Raw genomic sequence first — 23,029 nt, 5'->3', positions numbered from 1 at the left:
AATGTGTGACACAGGTAAAATGTAGAAGAGTATTCTTATCTTATTATTTTTATTTATTTAATATACTGCCTTTCATCAGAAGATCTCAAGGCGGTTCACAGAATAAAATACAGGGTAAAACACAAGTAAATAACTAAACCAAAACAACAAAACAATAATGCCCCGCCCTTCCCACAGACACACTTAAAAGGCTGTAGAGTATTAATCAGCCCAAGGCCTGGTTGAAGAGTAGTCACTGGAGGCTTAATACTTGTTTTACACTTGTGGTGTCATTGCTGCCACCATGCCAAATTGTTGTGATGCAAAGCCTCTTAGGGAGCTGTGTGTGATATGATTTAAGCTGTAGTGTGTAAGCAGCAAAAGTCACATGATGCAGGGGTACTTTATGTGTTTTTCCTGTGGGCCGAGCTTTCATAAGGAGTCACCTACTTCAGCGTTTGTATGACATGGATTTGTGTTGCTCTAGGAAATGGCTGAGACAAACCGTTGAAGTAGATTCAGAAAGAAGCATGTCGAAGGATGAACCAAGTTAAAAAGACAAGAATGAAAGATAATGGGTGGCATCTTGTTCTGAAACTCTAATGCTTTCCCCCTGACATTAAGAGGTGTCCTTGACATTGGGTGGCAGTACATGGAACAGTTTTAATCTGTGATACAGCAGTAGCTCTGTGCAAATGGTTGATCCAACATGCGTAAAAGGGATTGGGATTTGATCGCTTTACCCAATTTCTCTCTACCACACCCTCAAAGTCTATGACTGGCAGTCAAATTTGCACAGGCACCTTCACACATAAAACCCAACAGGGGTGGCTCTTGCTGCAACATCCAGACACTTAATTAGTGGCACCTGCTTGTATTCAGCTGCATGTTCAGACTCTGAAGCTGCAATCTATGCCCATTTAAATGGATGTAAACCCAGCTGAACACTGTGAATATATGCACATGGCTGTGCTACCAAGTCCATTCCTATACAGTCGTACCTTGGTTCTCAAACAGAATGAATTCTGGGAGTCTGTTCGACTCCTGAAACTGTTCGAAAATCAAGGCGTGGCTTCCAAGTTGCTGCAGGAGCATCCTGCAGCCAATCGGAAGCCACACAAGGCTTCCAAAAATCATTCGAGAACTGGAACACTCACTTCTGGGTTTTGATCATTTGGAAGCCGATTTGTTCAGGAGCCAAGGCATTTGGGATCCAAGGTACGACTGTATGTTATTTATACAACACAGCATAAGTACAGAGAATTAGGCCATTGGTGGGTGACTGGGGGAATCTTTGTATGCATTACCAGTCAGTCTTGTAATTTATTCTTGTGTAATGCCATTAGTCATGGTGGCTATACAGTGGTACCTTGGGTTTCAAACACCTCAGGTTACAAACACTTCGGGTTACAGACTCCACTAACCCAGAAGTAGTACCTTGGGTTAAGAACTTTACCTCAGGATAAGAACAGAAATTGCACGGCGGTGGCGTGGTGGCAGCAGGAGGCCCCATTAGCTAAAGGGGTATCTCCGGTTAAGAACAGTTTCAGGTTAAGAATGGACGTCTGGAACGAATTAATTTCTTAACCAGAGGTACCACTGTATGCTACTTCCAAAGACATTGGATTCTTATCTCATTATACATGACAAAGCCATTTCTCACCTTCTCACCCCTTGCTTTTTCCTGTAAGACCTATTGCAGTCGTTAAGAGTCGTCAACAGGCTCATCTCAGCTATCTGCCAATCACCCATTCCCACCACCCTTCTGAGTAATACCCCTCCCCACCTTCTCACTATATAGAAGGATCTGGCAACTTCTGTTTCAGTGTATCTGAAGAAGTGTGCTTGCACACGAAAGCTCATACCAAGAACTAACTTAGTTGGTCTTTAAGGTGCTACTGGAAGGAATTTTTTTGTTAGGATTATATGTGGTGAGGGAAGGCCCCGTGAACAGGAAAAGGCCACAACTTGTAGCAGGTGAGGGAGGGGCCAAAGCTTAAGGTATTCACTTCTACTCCCATGTTCTACTATCGTGAGTCCAAGTGGAGCAGCTGTTGCTGTCCGATGAGGAAGTTGAGAAGCAGAGCATGGAAGGCACCACATGTGGGGAGCAGGCTGAGAGGGAGGATGTGGCCTCCTGTCCATTTAGATGTTGGGAAAATGTAGGCAGTCCTACATTAGCTGCCTATCCTGCTCTAGCCCTGGAGCAGCAAGATTCCCTAGCAATGGATGAGGGTTTTAACTTGCCAGGAGGGGAGTCTGGGCAGCTGGAGCAACAGCTTGGGGGACTGACCTCCATCCCATCATTGAAAACTCAGGGCTGCCTCTGCTATTGGTAACAGATACATGCTCTTCATAGAAGCTTGTGCCTCCAAGTGTGTCAGCCTCACAGGGGGAGCACGCCACAGCTGAACTCAAAATCTGACAGGGACGTGTGACCATTTGTTGGGACATCTTTGCAGCTTTCATCTAGTTTTAGATCCCTGATGCTGATCTTAAATTCTCTAGCTGTGCTTTTGGGAATCTGTACCCATAGCCTGACCTGTGCCATTGTAAGCCTTAAATAAAGCTTTCCTCCTTACTCTCATGTAAGAACCTCTGTTGTTGCATTTGGGCCACTTACTCATGAGTTGAACTCCTGAATAGGGTTTATATCCCATGGAAATATATTTCACAATGGGAGTTATTCACTTATTGGGCATCCCGGATGAAATATATTAAAAGAGCTTTGGTACAACCTTTTCCCACTAAGCCACAACTTTGGTTTCCACTGATATTTGCTTAGGATGGCAACCTTAAAAATACCGTATATTCATTTTCTCATTGGTGTTGTTCTGTTAAAATATGTTTGGTTAATTTACAGTAAGGGGAAAATAGTAGTACCAATGAAATTCTCAATTTAGTTTTCAACAATTATCATTTAAGCTCATTCTTACAAAGACATCATTTTTGAATCTCAAAAATGTTGGATGCTTAAGCTGATTAAAAGTGTGGATTTTGCTTGCTTTTAGTTTGGTGGCCACGAAGGAAACAGACAGTGCAAGATCACGCAGCATGCCAATGTCTCCATCAGATTTCCTGGATAAATTAATGGGTAGGATGTCTGGCTACGACGCAAGAATAAGACCGAACTTCAAAGGTAATGTCATCTCCCAGGTGTCCATTTGGGTTATAATGTTGCTTGAATTGTTTTAGAAGCAAGAAAAATGTTTGGCTCATAATTGAGAATATGGTTTTGATCATTCACACTTCAGAAATCTTTTCTTTTTTAAAACAACTACATGTTCTTCTGCTGGTTCAAACTTCTAGAGCAATGCCCACCATTCCTAAAGGAGGGAGACGACCACATGGGTTTCAGATGGCTCAGCCATAGCTGATCCTGGCTCTGTCCTTGTATTGGAATCTTTTTCAATAGTGATGTGTATGAATAAGTCAATTGTGTGGGTCTTTCGCACACAATAATCACCTAATTGGGAAAGACACACACAGTTTGTCCTGCTCACATGATTCCAGTATTCGTGTCCAGTATTTGTGTTCATACCACCCCTGTGGAGGACTGCATCATGCAATTATATGTGGGTGGAAAATATGAAACCCTCTGACCCATGTGTATGGATTGGCTGGGTGCCTGGATTCAAAATGCAGGAGAGAGCCTTCCGTAGCAAAGTTTAAACTCAGAATAATGTGGGAATGTAGGTTGCTAGACCATTTTATCCCATTTGCTTGCATACGGTGCTCCCCTCTTTCTAGATATTCTCTTTCACACAAAATGGTTTCCATCAGGAGGTTTATTTAAATCATTCCCCATGGTGACTTGGACCACATAGTAAGCTATCGGTGTTCTCAATGTCCTCGAAACCTTAAACCCAAACATGTGCAGAGGAGCAGCCTGAATTCCTTCATCTGCATAGCAACTCAGCGAACCACTTCACACAAACAGCTTCTTAGCCATAGGGAACCATTTAATTCTGCCTCCATGGGCAGCTGTTCCATATGTGCTGAGCCTTGTGTGTTTGGGTTTTTTGCTTGGTGAGAGAAAAAAGAAGGTTGCTATATAAGTGAACTTGCACAGTTACATAAGATATGCACTTCTAATATTACTTTCCTGATGTTGTGCTGGTATCATCTTCCTAATTACTCTCTCTCCCCCACTGCCACTGCTTTGCAGCCGAAGCTGTTCTCGTTTACTTACCATAGTTATTCCCATTAGCACATAAACTTCAAGTTCAATCTACCTTAGCTACGCTGCACAGAAGATGACTTCAGGCAAATAATAGGAGGCAATCCAATCTCTTTCCACTTTTTATTGGAATCTTTTAAAGATCTCCGGGGGAAAGCATTAGTAGAAAGCTGAAGGCATGGAGGGTCATTTGGAGATTGGATAGTGGAGCTTATTATAGACACCAGGAGGTCATGCCAACTGTGGAATAGGGCAGATGTTGAGCACGTAGTGAATTCTTCTGCAACATGTATTCTAAATATCAAAAGCCTTATTTTGTAATTGCTGGAATACAGAAGGGACACAAGTCTAATTTGGCATTTTTCTCTTTCTTAAAAGCGTACTTTGCAAAAAAAATAAAATAAATCTGAACTATTATGCGGTAGTTAGTTTCAATGTTTTTAAGTCCTGTCCTTCTGCCACAGAGTGGCTTAACAGAAACATAAAACTGAAACAATCATGCTATAAAAATATCAATAAAATCGCAAGATTGCAATTAAAATACTAAAGCACTAAGTAATATCTGTAAAATCATAGTCCAGAAACAATACAATTCATGTTCCAAAAGCAAAGATAAACAGGAACACCTTGAGATGCCATTTAAAGATGTCAATTGCGGGAATAAGCATCCTCCTTGCCGAGTTTTTGGTTTGTGTGTGTTTCTATACTGTGGGAGAAAATATTGCCAAATAGAATTTCGTATTATTTTGGACTCTGCACCTAAAGCCAACCAATGACTTAGCATAAATGCTCAACTGTCCTGGCTCCTGAGGCAGCCACATTGCTTCTCACCAGGAATAGGAAGAATTTCAATTCAGTTATAATTTAAAGGTGAGCCTACCTAATTCACACTTTTTTAAACAAGGCACAACACCCCTTGAACTTCACACAGTTCCAAATTCCACAGTGTTATTTTCCAGCGAAGTAGCATGTATAAGAATGCATATACTAGGGTAAAGTGTGCATAAAAATGCAGATATTAATGAAAACATGATACAAAAATGCATTCTGCTAGGAGAAACTGCATTGAAAAAAGTGTATATAAGGAAAACTGCATACAAAAATGTGTATAATAGGAGAAAATCACACTAAAAGGCTGAAGGGATTTGTTTTTGTCAAGAAATCTGCAAACTGATGTGGAAATGCGGCCCTAATCTTTATTGATGCGGAGAAAGCATTTGACAACATTTCTTGGATGTTCATGAAGAAAAATTTGGAAGGGATGGGAGTGGGGCAGGGGTTTGAAAATGGAATAGACGCAATTTATTCAGAACAAAAAGCTAAACTGATAGTGAACAATGTGGTGTCGGAGGAACTCAAAATTGAAAAAGGGACACGACAGGGGTGCCCTCTATCTCCTCTGTTATTTATTTCTGTCCTGGAGGTGTTGCTGAACACGATTAGGGAGGATCAGTTGGTGCAAGGTATAGAGGTCGGAGTAAAACAATATAAGCTGAAAGCTTTTGCAGATGACCTAGTTTTAACATTACAGGAGCCAGAATCTAGCACAAAAAGAGTGCTTGAACTCATTTCGGAGTTTGGTCGGGTGGCGGGATTTAAGTTAAACAAGCAAAAAACTAAGGTTTTGGTTAAAAATTTGACACCTACAGAAACAGATGGGTACCAGAAAGAAACAGAATTAAGTGTGGTTAAAAAAGTGAAATACCTGGGGGTATTTTTGTCCACCAAAAACCTGAATCTATTTAAAGACAATTATGAAAAATGTTGGTTGGAAATTAAAAAGGACTTGGAAATTTGGTCAAGATTGAAACTTACCTTGTCAGGTCGAATTGCAGCTATAAAGATGTGTGTCTTGCCGAAAATGTTATTCTTGTTTCAAACCCTACAGATCGTGGACAGAGTGGAATGCTTTGGAAAGTGGCAGAAGGACATATCTAGGTTTGTCTGGCAGGGCAAAAAGCCCCGAATAAAATTTAAAATACTAACTGACTCGAAAGAAAGAGGGGGGTTTGCCCTGCCGGACTTGAGGTTGTACTATGAACCTGCAGCCTTCTGTTGGTTGAAGGATTGGTTTCTGTTGGAGAACACTGATGTCCTAGATCTGGAAGGGTTTGACAATGCCTTTGGTTGGCATGCATATTTGTGGTATGACAAGGCGAAAGTTCATAAACTGTTTAAAAACCATATTGTCAGGAAAACAATTTTTGCCGTCTGGTTGAAATATAAGGATTTACTAGAAGGTAAGACCCCGAGGTGGCTATCACCGATGGAAGCCAAGGCTCCAAAAAAAAGACCCAATATGGAGGCCTACTGGCCAAAATATTGGGAATTAATTGAAAGATCTGGAGATAATTGGAAGCTGCAGAGCCAGGACAAACTAAAAAGTAAGGTGCGAGACTGGCTACATTATGCTCAAATTCAAGAGGTTTTTAAAATGGACAAAAAAGTTGGTTTTCAGGTGGAAAAATCGAAATTGGAGACGGAATTGCTAGAACCAAAGACCAAGGTACTTTCGAGAATGTATAACTTGCTGCTTAAATGGAATACACAGGATGAAACAGTTAAATCTGCTATGATAAAATGGGCACAGGATGTTGGACATAACATTATGTCTGAGGACTGGGAAAGGTTGTGGAACACCGGTATGAAGTTTACGGCATGTAGTGCCCTGAAAGAGAACATTATGAAAATGGTATACCGGTGGTACATGACCCCAGTCAAGCTAGCTAAGATATACCACCTGTCTGACAATAAATGCTGGAAATGTAAAGAGGCAGAAGGGACATTCTTTCACCTCTGGTGGACCTGCCCGAAAGTGAAGGCCTTCTGGGAAATGATATATAATGAATTGAAAAAGGTATTTAAATATACCTTTCCCAAGAAACCGTAGGCCTTCCTCCTGGGCATGGTGGACCGGAAGGTGTTAAAAAAGGATAGAACCTTGTTTATGTATACAACTACAGCAGCAAGAATTCTTATCGCAAAGCACTGGAAGACACAAGATTTACCCACACTGGAGGACTGGCAGACGCAGATGATGGACTATATGGAACTAGCAGAAATGACTGGCAGAATTCGAGATCTGAGCGAGGAAAAAGTTGAGGAGGACTGGAAAAAATTCAAGGACTATTTGCAAAAGTACTATAAGTTGTTTGAATGTTAAGATTGTACACGATTAGGAAATGTTATGCTCCTGCAATTTGATTAGGTAAATGACAAAGCAAGTTATAACAGAGGAAAATAAGACAATTTGAAACAAATATATTATGTTTATTATAAAGGTACTAAAATTGAACTACAATTTTCTTTTGAAATTGGTTACATAATAATTGAAAGGTACAGCAAGTTGTGAAATAAGGTAACAAATTGCTGACAATGTGAGTTCAAAGAATGCAATGTTGGGAGGACGTGAGGAGGTCCACAGGAGAGTAACTTTTGGAAAGACAATATGAAATATCTTTAATTTTTTTTTCTTCTTTCTTTTCTTTCTTCTTTTTTCTTATCTCTTTATACCTGTCTATTTACAAAATTTGTTTCTTGCTCACTGTTTTGTAACTGATGTTGTGAACTAATGGAAAAGAAACGCAATAAAATTTTTTTTAAAAAAAAAAACAACATATGTGGGGAAAATGAGAAACTAAGGGCTTATCCATATCTCTGTGTGCCGCACTGCTTCCCCTGTGGGAAAACCAGCAGTTTAGTGCTAAATTGGAACAAACAGCAATTGGCTTTTCCATGGATGGCCGTTAGTTCTGACTTCTGGCTAAAGAGTGGGTTTTCTGGGGGAAAGTGGTGGGGCGAAGGCAAAACCACTTGGAACCATGCCTAGAAAAGCACAGGACTAGCAGAAAACTGCTCCGATCTCTGCTTTCTAGGCACAAGAAAAGAAAGAGCGTGGATGAGGCCTGATAGAAACCAAAATTGGCAGAATTGTACATTCCTTCTCCTCCCTGGGCTTTTTAGCTCAGTATGGTGCATCAACTATGCCAAATTGAACCAAATTGCAGTTAAGGTCTCTCCTGTGTGGTGTACCAGTGTGGTGTAGTGGTTAAGAGCGGTAGACTCATAATCTGGTGAACCGGGTTTGATTCCCCGCTCCTCCACATGCAGCTGCTGGGTGACCTTGGGCCAGTCACACTTCTTTGAAGTCTCTCAGCCCCACTCACCTCACAGAGTCTTTGTTGTGGGGGAGGAAGGGAAAGGAGAATGTTAGCCGCTTTGAGACTCCTTTGAGTAGTGATAAAGCAGGATATCAAATCCAAACTCTTCTTTTAATCTTCTTCCTCCTTACAAACTGTATGCTTACAAACTGTAAGCATGGAACAAACCTTGGCTATAGGTCATGGGTAAGGTGGAGAGACCTTAGCTGTGATTACTGGTTTGAAAGACTCATAATGAGCTAAGAACAGCCAATGGCCCATCTGGTCCAGCATATTGTCCTCACAGCAGCCAACAATGTGGGAAACGAGGAGGGCAGAACAGGAGCACAAGAGCACTCTTCCCTCCTGTGGTTTCCAGCAACTGGTATTCAGAAGCATTGCTGCCTCCAACTGTGGAGGTGGCGCATAGCCATCATGGCTTGTAGCCATTGATAGCTCTCTCTCTCCTCCATGAATTTGTCTAATCCTCTTTCAAAACCATCTAAATCAGTGGCCATCACTGCCTCCTGGAGACCAAGTTGAATAATTTGACTGTGCACTGCATGAAGTAGAGGTTTCTTTTTTCCATCCTAAATCTTCCACACACTCTGCCACACTTCAGTTAGCTAAAAAAAAAACCACAGAGGGGCATAGGAGGTGCAAATTGTTCTCTGGGACCTCTCACATTCAAGTGGTCATGGTAAACCATAGCCTAATGCAAAATCATTTAAAAAGCAAACTCTATTGTAGAGTATAATTGGCGCTTGATAGACACCATTCCATCAGCTTTACATCTTTACAGCTTTGCCATGCATGGACTGCATATTTTGGAGAGGGGGTATGTTGGTTCTTTCTAGGATGCTTCAAGCACTTTCCAGCAGGCAAATTATTATTTCAATTATTGATTGTCAAGCACATTGTTTTCTTACTACTGGCTTCTGTGCAGGAAAGCATTAGCAGTGACACAACTGCTTATCCCTTATGACAGTCTAGCTCATTATAAATAAATCAAAAAACTTTTGTTTTTTAGCCTGTAGCAAAATGGTGGCAAGGCATCATTGTAATCTTCCAGAGATTCAATTGCTTTATTCATTCAGACACAACCCTATGGTTCTTCATAGTGGTTTTTAATGGTTATTTTCTACCTTGCATGTTAGTTATTATTGTTATCAAAGAAGGACCTTAGGTTTAGTTTAATTTTCCTGGAATTAGATATGAATGGAAATTAATAAAATGCACTAATATCCTCCTTTTGTTATAACTACTTTGGATAATATATAATTATTCCCATTTTACAGATGTGCATCTAAGTCTGGGATATCCAAGTCCACTTGGTAGTTGATGGTGGGAGAGGAATTCAAACATTCTAGGTTAACATTCAGTAGACTAATACAAGTTGCCCCTCGTGATTAAAATTCAAGTTGAACTATCCAAAAATTTATTTCCTGAATAACAGACAGAAACTTAGATATGTTGGGGGGGGGGGGGGAGAGAGAGAGAGAGAGAGAGAGAGAGAGAGAGAGAGAGAGAGAGAGAGAGAGAGAGAGATTGGCTGCATTCACATGACAGTTTATTATATTTCCCATTTATGATTTTCACCTTTAGCCCCACAAGTGCACCCAGTGCATGTTAGAAGAAAAGAGGGAAAGTACAACAAAACTGGCCTGTTACCATATATATAAAAGAGAGGAGGCTACACCAACTACAGTGTCAATAACCAAGTACTAATGAGTATCAAAAGACACCTTATTTGATTTTTTTTTAAAGGAGAACACATACGTACACTATACAAAAGAATATAAGCCTCACCACCCCACCCCTCATCTTCCCCCCTCTTCTTCCCCAACCTTATACTGTACTCAACACTAATGTCTCACAACAAATGTAACTGATTTGTAAGAATGACTGCACAACCTGAAAAAAAGAGACAGGGAATGTACTTTTGTAAACCAAGAAAATATTTAATAAGAATAATTTTTTTAAAAAGAGATCATTACTTCTGCAAAAAGCACTTTTCCTGTCAGAAGAATAATCCATTATTTCTTACATCAGCCATACAAAAGCTGCATTTCAGACATAACAAGCACTGATTGAATGATTCTTATTCTGAAATTTAATCCCTTTATGCAACAATTCTGAATTGCTCCATCTCTTCAGCAGTGCAGTGTGAATGTACTCCCGAGTGTTGGGTTTGAGGGGCATCTCATCCTCGCAGTACCCACATGAAGGAAGGGCATGTCTGTGAGCAGAACCACGGGTGTTTATTATTAATAATAGTAATTAATCACTTTATTAAGTGGCTCAAACAGTGCTTTTTTAAAAGAAAAAAAGGTCTGGTACTCACCATGAAGTTGTTACAGTAAATGACACACTTTTAACATTGGGGGAGGGGGAGAAGGTGTCAGTACTTGAGTCTCCCCAGAAAAAAATCACTGGACTCAAAGCAATTTACATACAGTTCTCCTAGTTCAGGAATGGAAAACCCCTGGCGATCCAGTGCCCAGTTATCCATTGGCCATTGACCATGCTGGATGGCTCTCATTTATTTATTTAGTTAGAAGATTTCATGCCCATGCTTTGCCGCAAGGTCCCAGAGCAGGAAAGAACAACAGAGTGCACAACAACTAAAACCATTACAACTATCAAACCAATCCCAATGGAACAAAAGAGTACAAATTCAACAAATACCTTAGCTGTCAAGGCTGCGGTAAAGAGTTGCATCTTCAGCACATGGCAAAAGGAGCGCAGTAAAGTTGCTAGGCACACCTTTGTGGGCACCAGAGTCCAACAACGCCTGGTTCCCCATCCTCACTAGTGGATCTCCCAGCAAAGAATAGAAAAATCCAGTGATATACATTCAAATGCATGTGGAACAAAGGGCTACACAACCAGTGTTCAGAATGGGGTGTGGGGTTTTTGTGTGTGTGTTTTTGGACCTCTGCAAATGTTGGATGTTGAGGCAGGAAACATGTCTAGACTGCCTTTGACAGATACCTGAGGGAGTGTGTCCCTTTTCTTCTACTTGACAACCCTGTCTAACTTGTCAGGGCGGTAAAATGTGATTTGATTTAACTTAAAGGAATAGATCTGTTGAAACTGTGTCACTTTCAGTCATTGCACCGAAAGGCTGCAGTGTACATTGTTCCACTGAAAGTGACAAGCATACTGCCCATTATTATAGGTCTCATAGCAGGCACTTAGCTGATCGTTCTGATCAGATACCAACTGGTAGCACCAGATGGATTGCTTTTTCTCCTCCAAAGGTAAACGATTTTAGCATCCAGTTTAAATTAAATTTGTGCAATTGTGCAATAGGTGTTGGAATAATGGCATTCCATGCGTGCATTGGAGCATTTAATCACCTTCCTTCCGGCAACAGCCTTTTGTTCTTCCCACTCACAAATTGGGGGGGGGGCAGCGGAATGAGATGCTTGAAAACCAACAGGACAAAGATTGTGACACCACCATGCATGCCCAGTGTTAAATGTATGTAAGCAGAACCAAGGATTTTGGGAGCCAGATTAATTCTACTCTCCCCCTGTCCTGCCCAAAAATTTCCCAAAGCTGATATGAATTCTAGGAGGGAAAGTTTGGTTGCTAGTATCTGCTACATGAGTGTATTTGGGGAAACTCTAATGCACAGGAATAGAGTCAAATCTCTATTGTGATCTGATCCCTGCGTTGCACAACATGACCCTTTGGACTCCTTCCAAATCTACAATTCTGTGATTCTGTCAGCCCAACATGGTCCCAGTCCTGCTGTTGAGTCAGACTGTTGGCTCAACTAGTTCATTCAGTCCATACTGACAGCGGCTGTCCTTGAGCTCCATTCAGGGGCCCTTTTCAGCTTCTCAGAGATACCAGTGACTGAACCTGGGACTTTCTGCATCTACTCACCCACGTGCCTTTTCTCCAAACATCTGGCCTTCAGATGAACTTTGCGTAGGCTTTCAAGGTCTCTGGATGGCAGCCTATTGTGGATTACAGAAAAAAGATGTTGTGGAAAAATCTCCACTCCAGTTCTGCAAGGGAATGGAAGTAAGCCCATCCTATCCCATTTGTCTGTGGAGTTTTAAGGGGAAATCCTTTAAAATGCACATAGAAATGGAAAGGTACTCAAAGAAAAGGATATATGAAAGGTGGTCTTAGGGCTGCAGTGCTACCTCCATTTCTCTTAGCTCATGCATAGGGCCAAATTCTGCCCTCCAAGCCCGCCCCTCAGAGGCCACACATTCTCTCTAGTAATGATCCTTACCCCACCCCACCCCGCTTTGCCTTCTCCTGACAATGTCTCTTTCTTGCTTGGATGGAGGGCAGAGAGGGTGGGTGTGTAGAAACTAGCGTATGTGCAAAGAGAAGCATCACCTTCATTGCTCCGTCTCCTTTCACCATGGCATGTGGTCCCCCAAAAGGTTGTCCAGAAGAGAATGTGGACCTTGGGCTAAAAAAAGGTTTGCCATCCCTGGTTTAGCAGCCACAGGTTTTGACTTGTTTGTTTGGTGTGAGCAGTAATTTCTCCTCGTTTTGATTTCATTTACAGGGCCTCCGGTAAATGTGACATGCAACATCTTTATAAACAGTTTTGGATCCATTGCAGAAACAACCATGGTAAGATGTTCTTTATCACAAACAATTACATTTCAAATTATTTAGACTGCAATCACGTGCACACTAACCTGGAAGTAAGTGCTGCAGATCTTACTAGCACTTACCTTTTAATGTACTTGCATGCAATCCTGATCAGTGTTCTTTAATTGGCAGGTGGAGCCTTCTAAAATGAAACACACTCCATTTGTGGTTAATCACTTCAGTGCTGAACAGGGCATATGCTTCCATATACTTGCAGAGTTCCTGCATAAGCATCTCCATTCCTTTCACTGAAAAGGGCAGCTTCATGTCTGCATCCCTTTGCCAAGTATGAAGGATTATTCTTCATGTCAGACATTCAAGAAAATTTGTATTAGAATTCCAGAACTTTGTATTAAAATCTAACTTCTAAATGCTAAGGATTGATTTGGCTGTTGAATGCCTTTGAAAGAAACAAACCTATCTGGGTTTGTTTATTTTAAATGAATGATCTTTTACTTCTTTTCTGCTATTATGTGACCTGGTGCTCTTTTCATCCCTTGTTTTCTACTCTGCCCTTATTTAATTTTCCTTCACCTTACTGCTAGGGATGGAAGGATCTGCCAATTTCAGTTGTCTCATTTTGCCAATCTTAAATTCAGTTCTCAGTGTTTCTGCAGCAATTTTTTGTTTTGCATTTTTTGTGTTACTTCCACTATTGTATTTGTTTTTATGTACATTTTTATAAACATTTTTGGAGAATTGCATTGCAAAATTCAAAGAAGGGTGAATGTGAAGGAGAAATTCAATGCATTTCATCTTTCAATCCTAATTTATCATATTTGCACATTATGAAACAATAGGAGAACATTCACACTTATTTGAATGGAAATGATAGCTCTACATGTGCAGAGCTGCTCTTTACATTGAAGTGAATGGATAAGTCGTTGCATAAGAATCCTATCAGAACAAGGTACCACTGGACTGGAGCAACTGAGTGGAACTATATTGTGGACAAAGTGGGGAAGGTCCTAGGGAAGAGAGGAAGATGCACAGATATATACAGAAGTGTTGTATCCTGATCATACTGACTCCATAGTTTGACTCCATAGTTTATCAGTCTTTGGCAGACCCTCCTCACACACATTGAGATCTTTTCATTCCATGATAAGAGTCAGAAACTCACTCATCTAAAATGAAAGCTGCAATTAGGTGGGTACATGCAATACATATTCATCTCTAGGGCCTTGGCTGCAGTCAATTATAAATTATTGCATAGGTTTTTTTTATTTTTCACTGCTCATAGTACATCGTTTTCAGAACTCCCTAGTAAACTGCTGCTCTGAATGTAGAGGAATGGCAGGGCTCTGAAATAGTTCACTTCTAAATTATGCATTGATGCAGCGCAAAGGAGGACTTTCTTGCGGTCAGCAATTGTCAAATTCTGTCAGAATCAAAGCCATCATTTTGAGAACATGAGCATGTTTAAAACACACATAGCTCTATTTGTGACCTCTCTCTTGGTTTAGCATCTATATTCTTTAACTTCACTGTACCAAACAAGAAAAGCTCTTTAAAATTAAAGTAGGGATGTTATGTACCTTAGTTACAGGTTAACATCTGATACTTCAATATAGCTAGGGAATATTTTGATGCTGTTTTCTTGAACAATTGGGTCACCTTTCAGATATTGTTTTATTTTATCCATGCCACTATTACATTTCACTTACTATTTTGGATGAAGGAGAAGTTTTAATTAAATCAGTATCTAAATAGTTTTCTGAAGAAAGCTTAGAATTTAGGGGTGCAACATTTCCCCTACATTTTACTATGTTCTAAGTGCACAGCAGATGAAGATATTGTGTATGTTCTATATTCTGAACTATCTATGTTATTTAACATACATACCTCCTTCTCAAATGTGCATTCATGGTATTTCACAGGAATCGAAGAAATACTGTTAAAGTCCATTTTATTTTAATGTAGCTTATCTAATATATGTAGACCAACATCTGTTATTTTGCTGGCTTGGTCATAAGAAAACAACCAACAGCTGAGTAAGTTCAAAACAAGGTGTGTGTGTGTGTGTGTGTGTGTGTGTGTGTGTGTGTGTGCGATGGCTGCTTTTAAAAAGTTAGAGATCTTCAACGAGAATGTCATGCAAGCTACATCTGATGAAATTCCCTCTTCTCTACAACTAATAATGACACAGGAGCTTTATCCTCTTTTGCATCATACCCTGTCTATAACTCTTTAAACTGTAATGGAAACATAGGAAACTGCCTTATGAAGATTCAGACCATTGGTCCATCTAGCTCAGCATCATCTACAGTGAACAGTAGTAGCTCTCCAGGGTTTCAGACAGAGCTTTCTCCTAGTCCTACCTGGAAATGCTGTGGATTGGGTGGGTGATCTGCATTTAAAGAAGATGCTCTACCACCAAGACATGGCCCTTCCCAAATGGCTCATGCTTGATTCTGTTACATTAAGTGAAAAAGGGAAGCTGAATGTGAAGGGAACTTCCTAAACACAACAGAAATGTGCTTGGTCAGTTATAGTTTCTAAGCATAGATCACGTCATGCCCAGTTGTCTCCCATTTATCAAAGAATGCTAGAAGCTAATGTAGAAAACATAGTAACAGAGCAAATGAAGGAGAGGAAATGTACATGCAAAATAAATTCTTAAAATTAAATTTTAGGATGGTGATAGTATCCAAGTAGGCTGAGCTTTATTAAGTTAGCACCCACCCACCCCCGCCTGCATATGATACTACTAGTTGCATACTCCAAGAGAGGATGGGACTGCTTTGCTTCTTCAGCTGGTCTCTCCTTTCCATCAAACTTGGAATAAAAATGCAAGAGCTGGTGGTCACAGCTGCATTCCTCCCCCTTGCTTCTGGGGAGGGGTTACAGAAGCATCCTAAATTGTAGCCTGATAGCACTGTTTGCCTGTCACCAGCAAGGAGTACTAATGAATGAGAGCAGAAGGTGGCTAGCCTATAGCCCTTGGGTGACATTTTTGGACTCATCAGGTCCCATCAGCCCCAGCCAGCATGGCCAGAGATCAGGGACAATGGGGGTTGCAGGTCTAACAGGTCCCTGTAGGAACACAATTTTCCTACCCATGAACTAGGCAGTTTAGAACACTGTACAAAAAAGAAAAGGGGGGGAATCAAATGCAAGGGCCCCATTCTATGTAACCACACACTTGCCACATCACCATGCTTGCCTAATGGCCAAACTGCACATAGAGGATTTCAAGGAATGTCCAGGTAGCCCAAAATTATCACCTACCTATAATTTTAAACCCCTTCAGTGGGTTTGCCCTCCTGGAATCAAGTTAGTTTGGAGAGTTAACCATTCCTGAAGTCTCCCCACCCATTTGTGAAAACTTCAATCAGGGCCTTAAGTTTAAAAATGCTTTTAAGGTGTTACCATCTTAGGAAGTTCTTTCAAACAAGATCTTACATCAGCTTCTTAGAGAATTCTTGGGTCTGGCAGCCATCTGTCCCAGGATACTATGGAGGAATGCACCTTTGGGGGTGAAGTCATACTGTTAGAAGGCTGCAACACCTGCTGTGGCTGTAGAGACAGATATGAGAGAGACATATATACAATAATAATGTTTGTGCTATATTGTTCTTTGTACTTCTTGCTGGGATGTATGTTTTGAAACTGTAATGATTTATTTGCCTATTTTATTGTAGACTCTTCTTCTCATTATCAATATATTGTTTGCAGAGTGCCCTTCAGCATTTTTCGTGGCTGTTACATGTCACATTGGGTTAGAAGGAGAGGAGGCAGCAAGTCAGCCCTGAATTTGCCAGCTTCCTATCATCAGGAATCTCCCATTCTTCAGGAAGTCTTTCTTTAGATCCTGCCCGTGACCCTTGCTATAGTTCTGCGATGATCTCCCGAAATGAGAGAGAGATTGTGCTTCGTTGTTCTTAAGCTGCTTAACAGAATACAGCAGCACTTCTGAAATAAGCAGCAGATCCTAAGAGACTAGTAAATGTGCCACTGTTTCATTGACACTTGGAAAGGGATCGAACAGCAAGCGACTTTAATGGAGCCAATTATCTGTGTAAAGGAACCATGTCTCTTGCTTAGTCCTGCCAAGCTTTTCCTCACAGGCATTTCAAGGCTGGCTGCTAACAGGCACATTGACTGGACCAGGAACAGGAAGTGACTGATCTGACTTGCATGCTGAAGCTGGCACTAGATTTGCTCTTTTGTGTGAGGCTGTCTAGTTGTCTTATTCTTAGAAAACTCAGGTCAAAGAGGCTGTTAATCTCATAATCATAGAGAGAGTCAGCCTTGGAAACACACTATTCACAGTTTGAAGAAGAACTAGAAAATTAGGCTTGCATGCTAACTCACTTCTGGCAGGTTCCATGTACCTTGCTGTGTGACAAATAAAAATTCAACAAGTGGAACTTTCACTCCCTGCGTCTCATACTGAGAAAATAGACTTACAGACACAGGGAGATGATTGCCAGCAGTGCCTAGCCTGAACAGCTAAAATGACAATTATTGTTTGGATGTGACAACCTCAGCTGTCCCAACTCCAAAGCTGCTAGCCCAACTGGCCTCCAGAAAACTCCAAAAATCCATTAGAATCAAGTGTGTAGCTTTGAATTTCATTGACAATCCAGGGTACAGAGAGTATGAATGGACAATGTGATGCCCTCCCAGTAATGTGTTTGTATTCCAGCCCCTGTCAACCCCAGCTATGATCAATGGTCAGAGATGATAGAGGCTGTAGATCAGCATCATGTGGGGGCACCAGGTTGCATGCTGCTGGTGTAAAAAAGAAGTGGCTACACGGCTTGCATATGTTCAAAAGGCAAAATGTGGCAGACCATACATCATTCATAATGAGCAGACAAAAGTCAATGAGACTGCTTTGAAGTAAGTGTTTGAGAGGGCAACTGTTGTTGAGTGTTTAGGAACTGAAGCACCATAATCATAAAGGAAATGATAATGGATGGGGTTTTTAACTGATGGAGAAAAAAACAACACTTTTATTAGTTTAAAATAAAAAGAGAGGGGTGGAAGAATCCCCACCCCGACACCCTCTCCAATATATATTTGAAAGACCAGCATTTTTCCTAACAACTTTAGCAGGGGTAAAATACTAGCATAACATTATTTTCATCATGGATAGCAAACATAACACTAATTGGAGGCTTTTGCCACAATGCTTGCCAAGTTCGATCATACTTCCTTTTAAACTCATGCTGGAAACCATTAAACAAGATAAAATACCTCTATAAATGTTAGAAACACCACCTTTTAGACTACCTATAGAAGCTTCGTGGAAACTTTCATAGAAAGTCTCAGGCTTCAGTTGTCCATTGGTCCTGAGAAGAAATTTAACAGAATGTTGTACTGTACTGTATCTACAATAGCCGGAGATTTTTTTTTAAGCCTTCAGCCACCACTTGCTTGGCAGACATCAACAGGCAAATCTTTCTGCACCTTGTAGATAAATAAACATTGTCACCTGCTGAGGGATGCACATCAAGCAGCTGTTAATGGTGCAACTACCATGGATGGTTAAGAAGTTGGCAGGTTGTTTTGCTTCTGTGTTTATTTCAGATTTCACATTATTGTAAAGTTCTGTGACTTTTGGCTCTGAAAGAAGACTGCAAATAAACTGTCAGCTGCAAAAGGAATATAGGCTAGAAGAGTGCATTATGCTGATGGAGTGGGATTTGCGAGTTTAAGTGCCATTAACTCTAACAGGAGTTAAGGGTAAAATCATCTATATATCAAGCTGAGATTGACCTACACACATGGAGATACAGCTAAATGCTGAAGACATTGGAAAAATTATTTCCCTCTGGCTACTTTTTGTTTTTAACACGTATTATGTTTACACTGGTCCCAGTATGTTCACAAATTAAGCAAGGGATGCATCTGACACAATAAGGGCAACTGTATAGATATGCATAAATTGCATGATGGTAACAGAAATTGTTGCACACTCAAAATTGAATCTGCTGTGTTAACTCTTGTGTGAAGTGATTACCAAGGTAAATGAAAGAAGAAACCAATATAAAGTTATTCTCAGGTGGAAACTGAAGTACAATATTTTGCATAAAGTAAATAAAAGGTAAAGGACCCCTGGACAGTTAAGTCCAGTCAAAGGCAACTATGGGGTTGCGGTGCTCATCTTGCTTTCAGGCTGAGGGAACCGGCGTTTGTCCACAGACAGGTTTCCAGATCATATGGTCAGCATGACTAAACCACTTCTGGTGCAACGGAACATCGTGACAGAAACCAGAGCACATGGAAATGCCGTTTACCTTCCCACCACAGTGGTACCTATTTATCTGCTTGCACTGGCATGCTTTCGAACTGCTAGGTTGGCAGGAGCTGGGACAGAACAAAGGGAGTTCACCCTGTCACAGGGATTCGAACTGCTGACCTTCTGATTGGCAAGCCCAAGAGGCTCAGTGGTTTAGACCACAGCGCCACCCGCATTCCCTGCATACAGTAAATATTGACATATTTACTACCCAGGTTTCTGTCTTTCATTTAGCTCGCTCCCATGTTTTCTTCTGTTATGTTTTAAATCAACTGAAGATGCATTTAAGAAAACTTTTGAGACAAATAACATGTAAATATAATTCCTCCATGCTCCAGATTCTTTGCCATTCTTCGCAAATCTGAGTATAGATATATGCAATACTAGCCTTAGGAATGGGTCTGCCATTTGTTCTCTCAATATGGCTGCTATTCCTGAGCATCAGTAAACTGCCTGCAGGTGCTTAGTGAAAAGGATGAATATGAAACTATGGTGCCATTATCCTTAACAAAGCCTATAAAACATATCATTGCACTTTCCCTCCAACTGTACTCTGCTCTCCAAGTGTCCCTCCCTATGAAGATGGTCTACCATACACATGAAGATATGTCTTGTGGAACTCTTGTGGTGGAGCGACATGTTCGCTACCCTTAATTAAATTGAAGGATGCAACATGTCACCCTTGCTGCTGTTATGCACAATAAACTTCTAATAATATGTTGAAAAACCTGCTCCTTCTCTTCTGCTTCAAAGTGCATATAATCATTTTGCCTTTTACACAGCTAGAACCATTTATGTACCATGGGATGTGGGTGGCGCTGTGGGTTAAACCACAGAGCCTAGGGCTTGCCAATCAGAAGGTTGGCGGTTTGAATCCCCGTGACGGGGTGAGCTCCTGTTGCTTAGTCCCTGCTCCTGCCAACCTAGCAGTTCGAAAGCACGTCAAAGTGCAAGTAGATAAATAGGTACTGCTCTGGCGGGAAGGTAAACGCCATTTCCGTGCGCTGCTCTGGTTCGCCAGAAGCAGTTTAGTCATGCTGGCCACATGACCCGGAAGCTGTACGCCGGCTCCATCGGCCAGTAAAGCGAGATGAGCGCCACAACCCCAGAGTCGTCCGCCACTGGACCTAATAGTCAGGGGTCCCTTTAACTTTAGAACCATTTACAATGTATCAGCAAGTGCATTCCATAGTTTTAGTCACTTTTGAATTCTATCTGTAAAGTGTTAGATGAGTCAAGAGAAACACAAAGGATACAACAACATCATACTCCAGCGTTGTTGTTCTTTGCCCACTGAACACAGTCAGTAAATATGCATAGGATCAGGCTCCCACGTCATATATATATATATATATATATATATATATATATATATATATATATATATATATATTGCTTTCGTAGATTTTCACGGGTACAGGAATGCAGGTTTTGGTGTCTTCGGGTGTCTTCCCGTGTAAGAGTTGGGGTGTCTAGGCGACGTTTCGACGAGGTCTCACTCGTCATCTTCAGGCTGGTGCTTTCGGCTTCTTGTTACTGGAACAGAGCAGGATCTCAGTGTTTGAGTTCCTATAAATACTGTTGAGGGGGTGTGGTGTATAGCCTCCAACGTTCTGGGCAGAGAGGAAGTTCCCAGGTTAGTGTGCCTTTTCTTCTTTTGTTCCTTAATTACTTGAGGGATATCTTGAGTGATTTCTTGAGTGATATTCTGAGTACCACTTAGGTGGGTCATTAGGTGTGGATTAGTTGCTAAAGCTTTCGTGTCATGACCTCTTGAGCTTGTGAAGAGTTTTTCTGAGAAGATGGCTGTACTGCACTTAGTTGTGCTCTGGCTTGGCTTCGTGTATAGGGGCGAGCTGTGGTTTTGTGCCCTGTGCCAGCCAGATCTGTGTAGGGATTGCAGGGGGGTGCAGCATCCGGAGGTGCCACTATGGTTTGGCTACTGGATGGTGTCTGTAATTTATCTGTGGAGAGGGTCTGGGTTTGGGTCTGGTGTGGTTGATTGGTGATGGCGTTCTGTGTGCCTCTGGTTCTGGTGTCGGTTTTTGTGGGGAGGGCTAATTTCCAGATGTCTGGCAGGCGGGACGTGTCGTCACGCTTGTTCATGTTGTGAGGGTGTTTCTCTATCTCGATGGCTTCCATGATTATTCTCTTGTGGTGATGTTCCATGTTAAAGAGCAATTTGGAATCTGCAAAATTAATTTCGTGTCCTGTTTCTTTCATGTGTTGGAAAAGAGAGGAAGTTTTTTCTTCTTTTTTGACGGCATTCTTGTGTTCTGCGATACGTGCATTTATTCGTCTGTTTGTTTGTCCAATGTACGTGGCTGGGCAGACTTTGCAGGGTATTTCATAGACCCCTTGGTTTTCCAACTGGATTTTATCTTTGGGGTTTCTGAGGATATTGGCTATTTTTTGGTTGGTGCAAAAGGCTGTTTTGATATTGTGTTTATGGAGGATTTTGCTAATTTTATCTGTAGTGCCCTTGATATAAGGAAGGAGGGCCATGCCATTGTTTTCTTCTGTGTCTTGGTTTTTGGGGGGTGTTTCTTTTTGGATTAGCTTCGTAACCCTGTTTTGCTGGTATCCATTGGCGATTAACACATTTGAGAGATTCTGTAACTCAGTTGTCAAGTGGTCTTTGTCAGCCAGGCGTTTGGTTCTGGAGATGAGAGTCTTGGCTACGGAGTTTATTTGTGCAGGGTGGTGGTGTGATTGTGCATGTAAGTAGCGGTTGGTGTGTGTTTTTTTCCGGTAGATAGTGTGTCCTAGTGAGCCATCAGGTTTTTTGTAGATTAGGACGTCAAGGAAGGGAAGTTGGTTGTTGGCTTCTATTTCCATAGTGAATTGTATTTTGGGGTGTAGGCTGTTGAGATGTGTGAGGAAGCTATCTAGTTTTTCTTTCCCGTGTGGCCAAATTACAAAGGTGTCGTCAACATATCTGAGCCAAAGTTTGGGTTTGTGTTCTGACTTGTCTAAAGCATTGGTTTCAAAGTGTTCCATGTACAAATTTGCGATGACCGGTGAGAGGGGTGATCCCATAGGTGCTCCTTCTATCTGTTTGTATCTTTGTCCATTGTGGATGAAGTACGTGTTGGTTAGGCAGTGGTTGGTCAGGTCCAGGATGTATACCAATATATATATATATTGGTAGCTTACTGATGGTACGTAGAAAACAGCAAAAAGTCTGCGTGTTTTACCAAGCAGGCCTTTAGCAAATTGTTTGCCACAGTTCACTTCCCTGGTGACTGGTTTGCAGTAGCACTGATGATAAACACAGGGATTACATTTTTAAAAATCCATACGCCTGCTGTCACAGTCAGTAATCACACCTTTAGGTACATGGTTCATTATTGAGCCTGTCTGTCAAATAAATTCTTTCACCATCCGAAAAGAGACTTGTTTCTCCAATCGTTAATTCTGTAGACAGCAAAGATTCAAGATAATCTAAAAAGGTATTGATGACTGCATACCTACTATTTATATGAGTGAGACAAAATTCTTTTTGTTCTGCTCTTACCTTATTTCCCATTCCATCACCTTCTGAGCATTGTATGGTGGCAGCTGTAGAGTTGGTTAAATGGCTGGTGGGCAAAGAAGCAGAAAAGACCCCCCCAAAAAAAAAACACCTCCCAGCATTGCCAATTGACCAGATCAAAGCTAAACAGTCTGACCAGCAGTTTGAGCTACTCCGAAAAAAATCAATAAGTGAAGCTGCTTTTTCACAGCATGGAGATAAATATTATCACCTGCCTGCAGATGATGTTGCTTTATACACAAAGTAGTAGGAGCTGATTAAAGATTTGGCAGCCCTACATAGCAAAGAAGAGTTACAAGAGCAATTTTGGGTGAGGA

General features: G+C 41.2%; 1 protein-coding gene across 1 annotated transcript in view; it reads left to right on the top strand.

Moving 5' to 3' along the window:
* The window catches only part of LOC310686593 (glycine receptor subunit alpha-3-like), a gene marked incomplete at its 3' end in the record, with an annotated part of 33,536 nt that extends 18,708 nt beyond the window's left edge, over positions 1-14,828 (top strand). Inside the window, exons 2-4 of the mRNA XM_083460422.1 lie at positions 2,991-3,118; positions 12,839-12,906; positions 14,808-14,828. Of these exons, the coding sequence (XP_083316548.1) occupies positions 2,991-3,118; positions 12,839-12,906; positions 14,808-14,828 (217 nt within the window). The remainder of the gene's footprint in view (positions 1-2,990; positions 3,119-12,838; positions 12,907-14,807) is intronic.
* Positions 14,829-23,029: the final 8,201 nt, after the last annotated feature.

Source organism: Podarcis liolepis, assembly GCF_965112155.1.
Source record: "Podarcis liolepis genome assembly, chromosome: 9".
In the NCBI taxonomy this organism is placed as follows: domain Eukaryota; kingdom Metazoa; phylum Chordata; class Lepidosauria; order Squamata; family Lacertidae; genus Podarcis; species Podarcis liolepis.
Note: the sequence above shows the minus strand (reverse complement) of the source record. Positions and strands in the feature narration are given on the sequence as shown.